The following is a 12,808-nucleotide window of genomic DNA, read 5'->3' on the forward strand; positions in this document are numbered from 1 at the left end:
TTTCTTTTTTATCAGTGACATCTCTTGTTATCCTGTATTTCTTCCTGGAGTTTATTTTTATTTTATTCCTTCAATTTACCTCATTTTACCTATTATAGACTTAGTAATATCAATACCTTTCAGAAGTTAGTTTGTGCTTGCACCTTATTTTAAGGGAACTAAGAAACAATGGCTGTTACAGTTTTTTGATTTCTCATTGTGTAATGAGGGTATGACAAGAAAATAATTATATAAGAAATAAAGAAGGAACTTTGAAATCTGCAACTTTGTATTCAGATGCTTGCATTTTTAAAGGACGTTTAGATGAGAGGTTTAGTGATTTGACACGGTATTTTAAAACTTTTCGTATCACGTGTCACATATCTGAAAGGGCAACGTTACCAAGGTAACACCTTCAGGTTCTGTCCAAATTAGCAAATATTTTCATTTTTTTTATCTGATATAATTTTTTATATCATAGCTTGTGTTTATCTGAAGGGAAGGGATAACAGAATGCTACCACAAGGAGAGGAAATGTTAATTGAGCTGTTCTCTTTCTGATCAAGAAAAGGATAGCCATGTAGATGACACTACCAAGTTTGATTTAGGATGCGGTGTGATCAGGATGGCTGAAAGGATGTTGTAATGGTAGTGGAACCAAAATGCTGGATTGTAACCTGACTCTTATGTACATATAGCAAGAAAATCTCCGTTAAACTACAGCCACTTTCAGTAGTAATTGATGACTATGGTGGGAGATAACGTTACAAAGATACTGCATGCAATCATACTAGGCCTTAAAAAATTGCTCAGTGAAAACCTCTGCTTCAGGCCTAAAAGCAATCAGCATGCAAAAGGCCATTTTTTTAATAACACTGTTCAGATCATAAAGTTGAGGACACAGAAATTACAAAATTACAGCATTATGGTTTCTTGTGCAATCTCAGTTCTGCATGAATGCACATGTGTGTAATGATTACATTTTTTGGTAGAATTCCTCTGCAAGTGCTTAATATGGAGGAAGGAAATTTATTTTTCTTTGTTTTGATTGTCCTATGTGTAATCCTGTATCAGTTTTGGTGCTTTATATTCAGAATCTTCTCTGAATGCAGACTCACTTCCTCTGGGATTCTTCTTACATCATTTGTTATCCTAAGACACAAATTGTTAATATATTTTCATAGAAAATTCTGCAAATTGAGGTAGTGTTGTAATACCCCCTTAAAATGAGAACTAAGGCACACATTAAGAGAGGTCAAAAAGATACACTAATTTTAGGTACACAGTTTGAGAAATACAGATCCTAATTTTTCAAAGTATTTAACATTTGATGTCACTTGTCCTAAGCTTACCTCTCATTGACTTCATTTTGAAATGAAGTTCTGAGGGATAATTTTGCATGTAATTTCTTTGACTTTTCCAAAAAACAAAAGCAGAAGTTTCGTTACGCAACATTAAGCTGACACTTCTATAAATCACCTGCAAGTTTGGAAATGTTAGGTCAGTCGTGTTGAATTTTATCACATGAACTTTTAAAAAATTGTTATAAGTTATAGGCTGTCTTCCTGACTATGGAACAGCATTAGGAAGTTGTGAGTTATTTTGTAGACTGGATTCACAGATATTTATGGCAAATGAGGGACAGTGAGACTCTCATAGTTTGGATTCAGTCCCAAGGTCCAGCAGGGAGTATCTTAGAGCATCATAGACCTTTTTATGTGTTTCCTGAAAGTTTTTCCTTTTCTTCTCTGACCTTCTAAAACTGTCCTTGTCCCAGAATTATCTCTTCCCTTCATCCGATTCCTTACCTGTCAACTACCCGTGCTGTCCCAGCCTTTATTGAGGCTTTTTAAAGCCCTCTCTGTCTCCTTGCCCATCTTTTCTGCTTTTACCAGCATAATTTCTTCCCAGGGAGATGATGTTTTTTTTTCCCAAAGAGATCATGTTCTCCATTCCTACTTCTGCATCAGACCTGTATTTCTTTCCTCCCACATCCATTTTTTTCTTTCTCCTGTGTCCTGTTTTTCCTTCCACTCCCTTGCTTCTATTTGTATTCTTTCTCAGACTTCTTTGGTTTTTCTTAAAAATTCTGTCCACTGCATCACAAGGCTGAGGATAACATGAGATCCACAGCATCTCCCTCAGCTGTTCTACATTTGGAGGAATATCATTAATTTCTCAAATTACCAAGAACGCGTGCACATTTTGTGTGCTTTTATGTTGTGAGCACACCCAATATTTTTTGCAAGCCATGCAGTTCTTGGGTACTTTTACTTACTTTTGCATGCTCTCTTGAGAAATTTTTGGTAGCTCCATTTCTGTCTTGAGCCTCTAGATTTGACTATTGGCAGCCAAAACTTGTAGCTTTCAGGATAACGGCTGCTGGTTTAGTCTTTTTTTTTTTGTTGGTTGTACTGGTCATTTAGCTTATAATGTTTGAAATTATTTAAAGCAGAATAAAAGGGCCAAGAAGAAGATTATGAAAGGGGCTATCTGCCAAACACAATTCCACCTCAATTTAATTCCTGTATGGATAATTCCTATTTCCTTTATTTTGAATGTCATAAACTGTATCCCACTTACGGGATTTGCTGGACTGAGTTTGTACTCTGTAAGTCTGACTACTGCAACAAGAGCAAATGAGCACATTTCTTTAACTCAGGCTCTTCATCTTTGTATTACAGTAGAGCATTTCTCAGCTACCTGGAATTCTTTCTTAACTGAGGGTATATAGTGTACAAGAAATGAATATGGGAAAACAGATGCTAGGAGTCAGGCAATATTCAAGCTGCCAGTTGAAAATAAGACTTCTCTTCAGGCTGGCTCTACTGTGATATCAAAAGTTCATTTTGTGGCACAAAAACAGTCTCTGTGCTATTTAATTGTGAGCATTATGACAGCTGTCACTAGAATACTTGCTACCCTCCTAGAAAATGCTATGCTACCAATAAATGGCATTAATCACTGAGAATTATTATAATATAAGAAGAAATCCAGGGAAGTTGGTTACCCCACAAACCTTGTCCTTTGGCTCAAAATTTTTGGTAATGCCCTATCAAGAAATTATTTTCTTTTCTATTCTGTCTTCACTTGCGGCTCATGTTTTTTTTGATAAAGAGATTGTTACACAATTTCTCTCAACTCTAGTCTCCATATGTTTGTGGCTTGGTTTCATCCTTTTACTTTCTTATTATGCTTATATCCCAGCCATGGGTTTTTCACCATGGGTTTCGTACACAGTGGAGAAAAGCAGGAGGCCACTCTTTACAATCTCAAGACAAAATATAGTAATTTTAATTCTTTTATCTTGAAAATATTTAGCTAAAACGAGGAAGAGGCAAACTCTAAAGAATAGAAAACATTCAGCACTCGGGTGTTTAAGTTCAGCCCTGCATCAACACTAAAGGAATTCCCTAAAGACAAAAAAAGAAAATAAAATCTTCCATCTTTGATAGTCAGTTTCTTTTTTTTTTTGAGGGGGAAGGAAGGACTGTTAGGAAGAATTAGATATGAATTGCATAAGTGCCATTTTCCCTTGAGATTACTTCCCTCTGTGCTTTTCTTATGTTGCATCTTTGAAAAAAAAGACATATTTGAATTAATGCGACCAACATGACTTAGTATTTTTACCTGGCAAGGGAAATTGTGTTTGACACCATCAATTACATCACAAAGGAACCATGTGTATGAGCAAATTGGGACTGTAGCAAAGAATGTATTGGACGCAAGTAAACAATAGAATTAAGGGAGCTATGTAGATCTAAAAAAGATGGAAACGTAGCCAGTGTTTATACTATCAATTAAATGTTAGCCTTGTCAGCCTTGTTTGATGCTTTTCCAGCTAAGCTTCTCCTGAGCTGTTTTATGAGATCAGCAAATATTTTTAGATTTTTGAAATTGAGTTTACGAAGTCTGATAAATAATAGAATTTTTCTTAAATGCTCTGTTCTCGTTTCTGCAGTGGAGAAAGTTGCATGCAAGAATTACACTCTGGATTTCTTTCTTTTCAGACCTGTGTGTGGAATCAGAGGGAAAACTCTCATAATTAATCTGCCAGGTAGCAAGAAAGGGTCCCAGGTAAGAAGTGTTCTTACTGATCTGCTACTGAGGACCCATGATGAATACCTCCCATTGTTCTGAATGGTAGAAAGTACCCACTACAACAAATTTTATAAAAGGGAATTGAAATGCACATTCATGTAACTGAACGCACCCTCACTCTTAGTCAGGGACAATACAATTCTGATCTGATTGAAGGTACTGTGTGACCAGGACAGCATTACATGTAGTGCAAGAGAGCACTCACTGTAGCAGGCAGTGCTAACGAAGAGTCTAATGGTCTCTTACACTTCCTCTTTCTTCTCTAGTCAGCCTGTACCTGATCCCTGTGTTCTCTACAGATTCCAAGAAAGCGTCCTTTTTCACACCGAAGTAAAAGGAAGGCCTAGTGTATGGTAGAACTTGCTGGAATATGAAGAATATTGCCAATTTTGGTCAGCAAGAGGGGAAAAAAAGGAACATCATTTTTAAGAGTTCGAGGATTTTTTAAATCTTTTGGATATGGGTATTAGACTTTACACCCTTTATACAGTTTGTTTTCTTCCTGCATTTTGCTCTGTTTGGACAGAGAAGTTAGGCTTTATGTTTTTATTCATGCTTACTTTCTGAATGTAGAGCTGAGAGAAAAACAATTAAACATCAGGAGGAATTTTTTGTGTGTGTGTGTTAGTAAGGCTGGATCTTTCCAGTGCTCTTTCTTTTTGTGTAGTTGGCTGATAGATCCAGAAAAACAGCCTTCTCCACACAAATACTGCTAAGCTGAATAGTGGGCAGTACAACCTGATACAAAACTGCTAAGGTAGATCCCCCATCAATCATGAGAATATATTTTTCTAGGGCTCAGACTATGTCAGCGGCCTTGTTAAAGATGTCTTTACCTCTGGCCTCTAACAAATGCGTACCTGGTGGTTTATCAATGTATTCTGAACCAGTAGTATCCAGTCATGGAGGAGACAGAACTAACGTGTTTGGCAGCACAGCCCTGAAATCACTGTTTCTTGAAAGACTTCTGTCTGGAGATAAATAAAGAATGCGTATGTGGGCTGTCACCTGGAAGTTGAAGAGGAAGTGTTTTGATTACTATTATTTTAAGCAGCCATCACAGCTTTTCAGATATATTGTCTACATGTTTCAGTTCAAGGACTCAGTAAGCCCTCCTATGATTCTACCGTTCCTTAGAGCCTTTTTAGGAAATCTAATGAGACTCTGTAATCGAAAAGAAATTAAAAAGCCTTCAAAACATGCAACAAGCATTGGAGGATGGTGGGGCAGGAGTATACCTACTTGAGAGTCTTCCAGTTATGAGTGGGAAGTCGTATATGTGTACATGTATTTAACATAGCAATGGGCCACACATCTTAGAGAACTGGTGCACCAGTAAGAAGATTTTTTCAGAAGTCTGTACTTCTTTTGTTGAATTATGAAAGAGAGGAAATAGCCTTCAATCTCTAATGGTTTTTGTTGCATTCAGTAGCACTGCTAACATGCTAGGTACAGAAAAAGTTGTCATGTTGTGCCCTGAGGCACTCAGACTGTGAAGATAGGTAAATCATAGAAAGAGGATGAGGAAAAGAAATGAAAAAATGTTAGTAAGTATTTTAACAATAGTTTGATATAAAGTAAGTAATAAAAAAGGTAATTCTGCTGGAAAAGAAAAAAATGTCATATGATTTCATTATACAAGCAAGCTTTTTATTAACATGATTTATTTGTTCCTGTCATGATGATACTCTGAGTATGTTCTGTTGCAATTTATTTTAATATGAAACATCTTTAAAGTATCAAATTTCAGCAAAGATTTTTAAGATGAGTAGTAGAGAAAATTGTTCCATAACAGGCTGGATCTCAAGAACCAAATAGGACAGGCTGTTACCAGGAATTTCTCTCATTTCTCTCTTTTATGACTTGCTAATTTCCTTTCCATCCTATTAATGCAATCATATAAGAAGTTTATAGAAAATTATGAAATTGCAGCAGTATACGTATTTCATTAATAAAATATTAAAATATTAATAGAAAAAGGCAGCAGTGTAAGTGCTCCATCTCAAAAATGGACACAATGTATGCCAAACAAGTTTTCTCCAGAGAACATTGTGTGGCATGTACCACTGAATCAAGATCTGTGGAATACTTCAATTTTTGTGGTGTTCTGGTCTGTTTTCTTTTCTTTTAGCCTTGCAAAAAGTATTTAATGTTATGAAAAATGGCAAAGTGTGAAATTACCACGTGCTCACTGAAATCATTGGGTCTATGGCACTTTTCATAATTGTACTAACAATTGCCTAAACCGATGAGTTTTACAAATAACATGAGCTTTTAGAGTACTTACTGGGAACCTATTCATCAACAGTCAAGCCAACAAGGCTTTATTTCAGTGGTAGGAGTGGGGAACATGCTTCTCTAATGAGTTAATCATTAATGTACTTTTTGCTGATTATCGGTCAGTTCACAGATTGTTGTCCTTGTTTACCACTTACTTGAGGTCTGCTTATTTACTGAAGTAATGATGGTTGTATGCTTCAGTATTTTAAACCATTTTTAAAATAATACTGTGGAGGCACAATAACTCTGAGGTTTGCAGTTACATTAGAACTTATAATTCTTTATTATGTTTACATATATATTTTAATATATATTCATTATATACAGCATCTTACGCACATCCAGTTTACTCCAGTTCTTCAGAGTGCCAAATTGAATGTTTAAAGTATTTATAAATCTATGAAGTAGTCTGACTTTTCATTACTCTTAAAGGAGCAACTGAAAGGTGTGTTCTTACTTAGAAGCTTTGAGGAAATACAGTGTTTGTGAGTCACGTTTTTGACTTACAAGGTGGATTGTATAAACTTTACTAATTTCTGATGGATGGTTTGCTCTTTATTTTGTTTACATAGTCATTTTTTTCGTTGAAGATATCTGTATCTACAGTATCTATTTACAAAATGTTTATCATTATTTATTTTCTCAATACTCTAAAATGTTGGAACACATTTCTAAAAATCTTCCTTATGCTTCAAACAAAACCAAAAATAAAGTGCAACAAAAGGAATAATGTCAGATTTTCTCTGTCAACTTGTATGTTCCCTAACTGCACTGTCATGGCAATTGATTCTTGAGACCCTGCCATCATTTTCCAGTAATTTAATGTTTATATGCAGTCTGCTCAAATGACATGAAGAAAACTCTTTACTGAGGTGCCTTGGAAGAGGATGGGAGACAATAGTCATAAATTGAAGAAGGTAGCTTCCAGCTGAATAAAAAGAAAAGAAAAAAAAATTACTTTGAGGGTAATTAAGCATTAGAACAGGTTGTCAAGAAGAGTTGTGGAGTCTCTCTTCTTGGATTTTTTCAAGACTTTACTGAACAAAGCCCTGAGCAACCTGTCTGAATTTCATCTTGACCCTGATCTGAGCAGGAGTCTGCAGTGCATGATGTCCTAAGATTCCTCTTTGATTTTATGAAATACTAGCATATTTTACCAGCAGACGTATCTTTTATATATATATATATATATATGTATGCCCGTTATGGAACAAGAACAGTTACACGGCATCTGCATTTTTGCTTTCTCCAGCCATATAAAATAAACGTTCTAATTGTTTTTAAGCTCATAGAGCAAGGAGAAGCTTGAAAAATAGATTCTTTATGAACAATTTTTTCTGAGTTACATAAAGTTATAATGACATCAGTGTAGTTTGTCATTCTTCCAGTATATAGGATAAGTCCATGAATAAAAAAGGCTATAATTATATAAAAGTATAATTATGGAAACCCTTATGGATTGTTCTCTAATTGTGAAGGAACATAATAGGAATGATTTGAAGCTAATATCCCTGCAGGGATAGAGTTAATGTTTTTATTCTGCATTTTTGTAGCATTCTGCCAACTGCTGTGAGCTGGTTTCTGTAGTATGTATTCATGAAAATTTAACTCTTGTTTTCTGAAGTTATAATCCAGCATTAGCTTAATTACAGTAGCCCTGTTGTACAACTTACTATATTCGCATGAAAAAAGGCAAAAATATATAGTATAGTCCGCAGTTCTGGTTCTGAGTTTGGTTTTTTATCCTCTATGAGCAATTGCATAGGGCATTTAAGGTTTATTTATGATTGGGTGAAAAGATACATCCAAATCCCAAATATATTTTAAGAATAAATCTGAAAAATCCCTATTTACTTCTGCAGGTAACTTTTCATAGTCATTTTTCTTCTTGTTGTGCATAGGAATGCTTTCAGTTTATACTGCCAGCCCTACCTCACGCCATTGATCTTTTGCGGGATGCCATTGTAAAAGTAAAGGAGGTGCACGATGAGCTTGAAGATCTACCTTCACCACCACCTCCTCTTTCTCCTCCTCCAACCACCAGCCCTCACAAGCAGACAGAAGACAAAGGAGTACAGTGTGAGGAAGAGGAGGAAGAGAAGAAGGATAGTGGAGTTGCCTCAACAGAGGACAGTTCTTCTTCACATATAACAGCAGCAGCCATTGCAGCTAAGGTGAGTCTGGCTTGTTTCCCTAAGAGAACCTTTAGCTTCTATCTCAGGTACTTAACACTAATATTCATCTGCATGTTAAGATTATACATTGATGTCTGTGTGGTCAAACAGATGTATTTTAGGTACTTTTTGTAGAAATCTAGCTTCAGAAAAATGTATGAATCCTGTTTCGGTAGGTGATTTCAAATTTCAGTGGGAGATACATTGTTTATTATCTTGACGATAACATGCATTTTTATGCTACCATTCCCATGTGACACACTATTTTTAGTGGGTTTTTTTTAATTCAAAGTACTCACACGCCTGAACATGCAAAGTCCAGTAGGTGGCATATTAAGGAATTGCAACAGAATTTTCTAAGCCATAATATTTATTTTGAAAAGAAAATGTTGGTTTCTAAAAACATTGATAAAAAGTATGACAGATAGGTAGCAGGTTAAGTAATAAGCTATACAGACTACTGTATTCCAGTGTGCATGTCTGCATAAGAGATGTGAAATTCTGCCGCAAAACTAAATATCATCACATTGTCTTTAGAGCCTTGTTTTAACCAGTAATCATAGATCAACATTACTCAAACCAAAATAATAAATTTGAGACTACAAAAGGAAAAAATTAGATAACACTTGCAAATTATTTCAGTTCAAGTTTTAAATGTTTTCCAAAGAAATATATTATTTGAAGCAGTATATAAATATTTACCTCAGTTTTATGCCTTCAGTTTCAAATGGAAAGACAATGTATTCCTATGTGTTTGGACAGGTTTTTTTTCCAAACTACTTTGTTCTATATTTACTCTACAAATTGTGCTTTTAATTCCTATTACGAGAATTGAAAGTCTAAGTAACTCAAAATTATATTAAAAATTTCTAAACCAAAGCAGCCACATTCTAACTCCAGAAATGTGAATTCAGGTCTGAGACATCTTGACATTTCTAAGACAGCTGCAGCTGGAGATCATCTCCTCATGTACAGAAAATCCTGATTACATATATCTTTACAGGGATGAATTAAGGTAATTATCACTTGCAAGTTTCAGTTTTTATTAATGCAAATTTTAAATTTATTAATTTTTTTTATATAGGCAAAGATAAATAATATGTGTGATTTTTTAAAGGCAGAAAATACCTGAGATCTAAACTGGCTGTGTTCATATGAGCTTGGCATTCCAGTGTCACACTTGTTTTCACCTCATTCCCTTTCGGTCATTTGCTTGTATAGTTTCATGTTTTCCTGTCACTGTATTCATAGCTGTTATGTGTTGTGCATTAGAAGCATCCATCCTACACCAGTTCAGCTGTTATCATGGCAAAAGGTGAACAGCCCATCCCTGGTCTCATCAGTTATTGCCATCATGCAGCAGGCAGTGCAGGAGAACCGGTAAGAGACACTTACAAGAGGCTTTTCCACTAACAGTAGCTAAAAATAAACTGCCTGCCTCCTAGTCTACTGTGTGAACAGACAGTGTTACTTATTTTCCTCTAACAAAGACACATCAGTGCTATCTTTTAGAGAACATGCTACAGAAAATATTCTGTTTAAGATACAGGGCTAAACAAGGTAAAGTTCATGTGCGTTGTCAGTTTGAATCATTTGGCTGCTGAGATAATCAGTACTATAAAGCCTGTGTTTCTGATTAGTCATTGGCTTTATCATCTAATATACTCCATAATTGAATATAATTAAAATAATGTCCTAAAAAAACTGCTATAGAGCTATGAAATTGTGGTAACTTCTTCCCCTTTGTTTGCCTTGCTTTGCTTTTTTTTTCTCTCAATACTTTGTTTGTCAACATAATACAGCATTTGCACTGGGTGTTCATAGTTTGCTTCCATCACTTGCAGTTTCTCCCTTATTTTTACATTCTGTTTAGAAGTAGAATTTCTCAAAAACAGAAGAAAAGACTTGAGCAGTCAGGATACAGTGGACTTACTGTAAATTACTGGATTTTAGTGCATAGTAGGCAACTATTTCAATGAATGGTAGAAAGGACTTGGTTTATTATAACCCAGAGATTAAAACTCGGGCTCTATCAAAATACTTTTTTTTCTGTCTCCCAAAGATTTAGTCTAGGCTTGAATCAAGATAGAATTATGGCTACAATATCATCAGGAATGAAACGTAATTTACTGTATTCATAACTGTAGATTAGAGAAACCCAAGGAAGGCAGTTGACCTGGAGGGAGGGTTGTCTGACCCATTCATTCAGTGTCAACCAGCAAATGGGGTGTAAGTTCTTGGGAAAATATGTCACTAGATTTGATTACCAGAGGCTGCACTTTCTTGTTCTCTTAGACAAATAGTAATTTAAACCATCAATGAAATAGCGTAACACCTCTGTATTTAAAACATGATGACCATGTCTCTTGAAAAGTCACTTAGGAAGTGTGAAGGCTTTAAAGTTCATGCACCTGATGATAAAGCTATATGTGTGTACATACGTAAAGTTTCATTTTTTTGAGTTGAGGTTACTGAACTAGAATTTGCACTATATTCTTCAGTATCAGTAGAACAGTGAATTCAGCCTTTCTGAAGCACACTCTTAAGCTGTCATCCAGGTTTCTGTGCCCTTTTGCAAATTACTCTTGAGCTAGTGTTTTATGCATTCTGTAATCCAAATCAGATCTTCAAACTCAGAGCAGAAAGTGGCTAGTTTTTCAGAAGATTGTTGGGTTTTTTAAGCTATCCTTTCTCTATGTTCTTAAGACATTTTTGCTCTTGTATAACGATCATAGTAATTGCCATCTGCAGCTTGTCTTCTTAGTACCTCACCAGCACTGTCAATCTTCGTTCCAGTCCTAGCCAAAAGTGAATAAAGAGATCATATCTTTAACTTTTTCCCCTTCTTGTCAACACTTAGTTCTCTAATCTGAAAACACAAATACTTAAACCAATATAAAAGTACTTCTGGAAAAGATCATATCAGATAAAAATTGTAGAAGCGATGACTGATGGATATGGTGGATATCTTTCTCCGTCACTTCATTTCTTATTCATCTCTTACTCTGTCAGTATGTTACAACAGGTTTTCCACTCCAGCTAGTGCAAACAGAAACTATTTTCACTGAACGCAGAGTTTTATTGTACCCCATTTAGAGTTTTGAAATCCACCAAATTTGTTTGAAACCAGAAAATTAGTTGAAAAATTTTAGGGGGAGACATCATAAATACTCAGTGTGACTTTGTGAAAGTTTGTTTTTTTTTTAAATCTATCCATACTGCAATAATATTTCTGCCCTTCTTTATTGGAGATTTCCAGGCTCCAGAAAACACAGAAATTTCTCATGGGTTTATCAACCTCTTTAACAGGCTTAACAAGAAGTTGCCTTGATTAGAGACTTAGATTGCCTAAATTTAATTTTAAAAGAAAAAAAAATTATTAAATGTAGGTTAGAAAAATGAGACATTCCCCATATCACATAACATATATGCAGAGAAATAACATTCGTATTCTATTGTGCTTTCACTTAATGGACACTATATATCCATTATATTTTACATATGTTTATGTTTATGCAGTATACACATTAGTACCTTCACTGAAATCAGCAGGTTGCAGTGGTTTAAAGAGAATATTAATGCTAGTTTTAGCAATACAACACACTCACTGTCAAATTATAGAAATAAACCTCTTGAGAGCAAAATTTGTAATTGTGAACTAACTTAATTTTCTCAGTGAGATTTTGTGTCTGCAAAAGCTAGCACGCTGGAACTTAAGAGTTCTAGATAGGTTTATATAGAGGTGGTTTATGTCAGTTGTATTTTCTGTAAAGGTAGTGATTAGGGAATAATTCTCATTGAAATGAAATGCCTGTAATCATCTTTTCCCTGTAACTTCAGCTTCCATTCTGATTAATGTCGCGGCTGAAATTTTACTTAAATTTTAATTTTTTCACAGGCAAAAATTAGTACTTCACATGCAGTTCAATGGAGACTGGAATTGTCTCGGTCACTTTATTGCTGAAAGAGTTTTTTGTTCTGAAAAAGGTGATATTGGATAAAATTTTAGAAGCAATGATTGGTGGATATGGTGGTTAAAAAAACAAAAAAAACCAGTTGCTTGCCTGAAGGAGATGAGGCAACATAAAATCATAGAATGGTTTGGGTTGGAAGGGACCTTAAAGATCTTCTAGTTCCAACCCCCCCCGCCATGGGCAAGGACACCTTCCACTAGACCAGGCTGCTCAAAGACGCATCCAGCCTGGCCTTGAACACTTGCAGGGATGGGGCATCCACAGCCTCTCTGGGCAGCCTGTTCCAGTGCCTCACCACCC

General features: G+C 35.4%; 1 protein-coding gene across 13 annotated transcripts in view; it reads left to right on the top strand.

Moving 5' to 3' along the window:
• GPHN (gephyrin) overlaps nucleotides 1–12,808 on the top strand; it is a 316,516-nt gene that overhangs the window by 193,149 nt on the left and 110,559 nt on the right. For 7 of the 13 annotated variants that reach the window (XM_030040775.2, XM_041129406.1, XM_041129414.1 and 4 more), the window contains 2 exons: nucleotides 3,990–4,056; nucleotides 8,262–8,534. In XM_030040775.2, coding sequence (XP_029896635.1) covers nucleotides 3,990–4,056; nucleotides 8,262–8,534 — 340 coding nt within the window. Of the gene's footprint in view, nucleotides 1–3,989; nucleotides 4,057–8,261; nucleotides 8,535–9,806; nucleotides 9,915–12,808 lie in introns of all 13 variants that reach the window. The other 6 variants (XM_030040768.2, XM_030040830.2, XM_030040792.2 and 3 more) reach the window with 1 other exon arrangement.

Source organism: Aquila chrysaetos, chromosome 2 (assembly GCF_900496995.4).
Source record: "Aquila chrysaetos chrysaetos chromosome 2, bAquChr1.4, whole genome shotgun sequence".
Lineage (NCBI taxonomy): Eukaryota > Metazoa > Chordata > Aves > Accipitriformes > Accipitridae > Aquila > Aquila chrysaetos.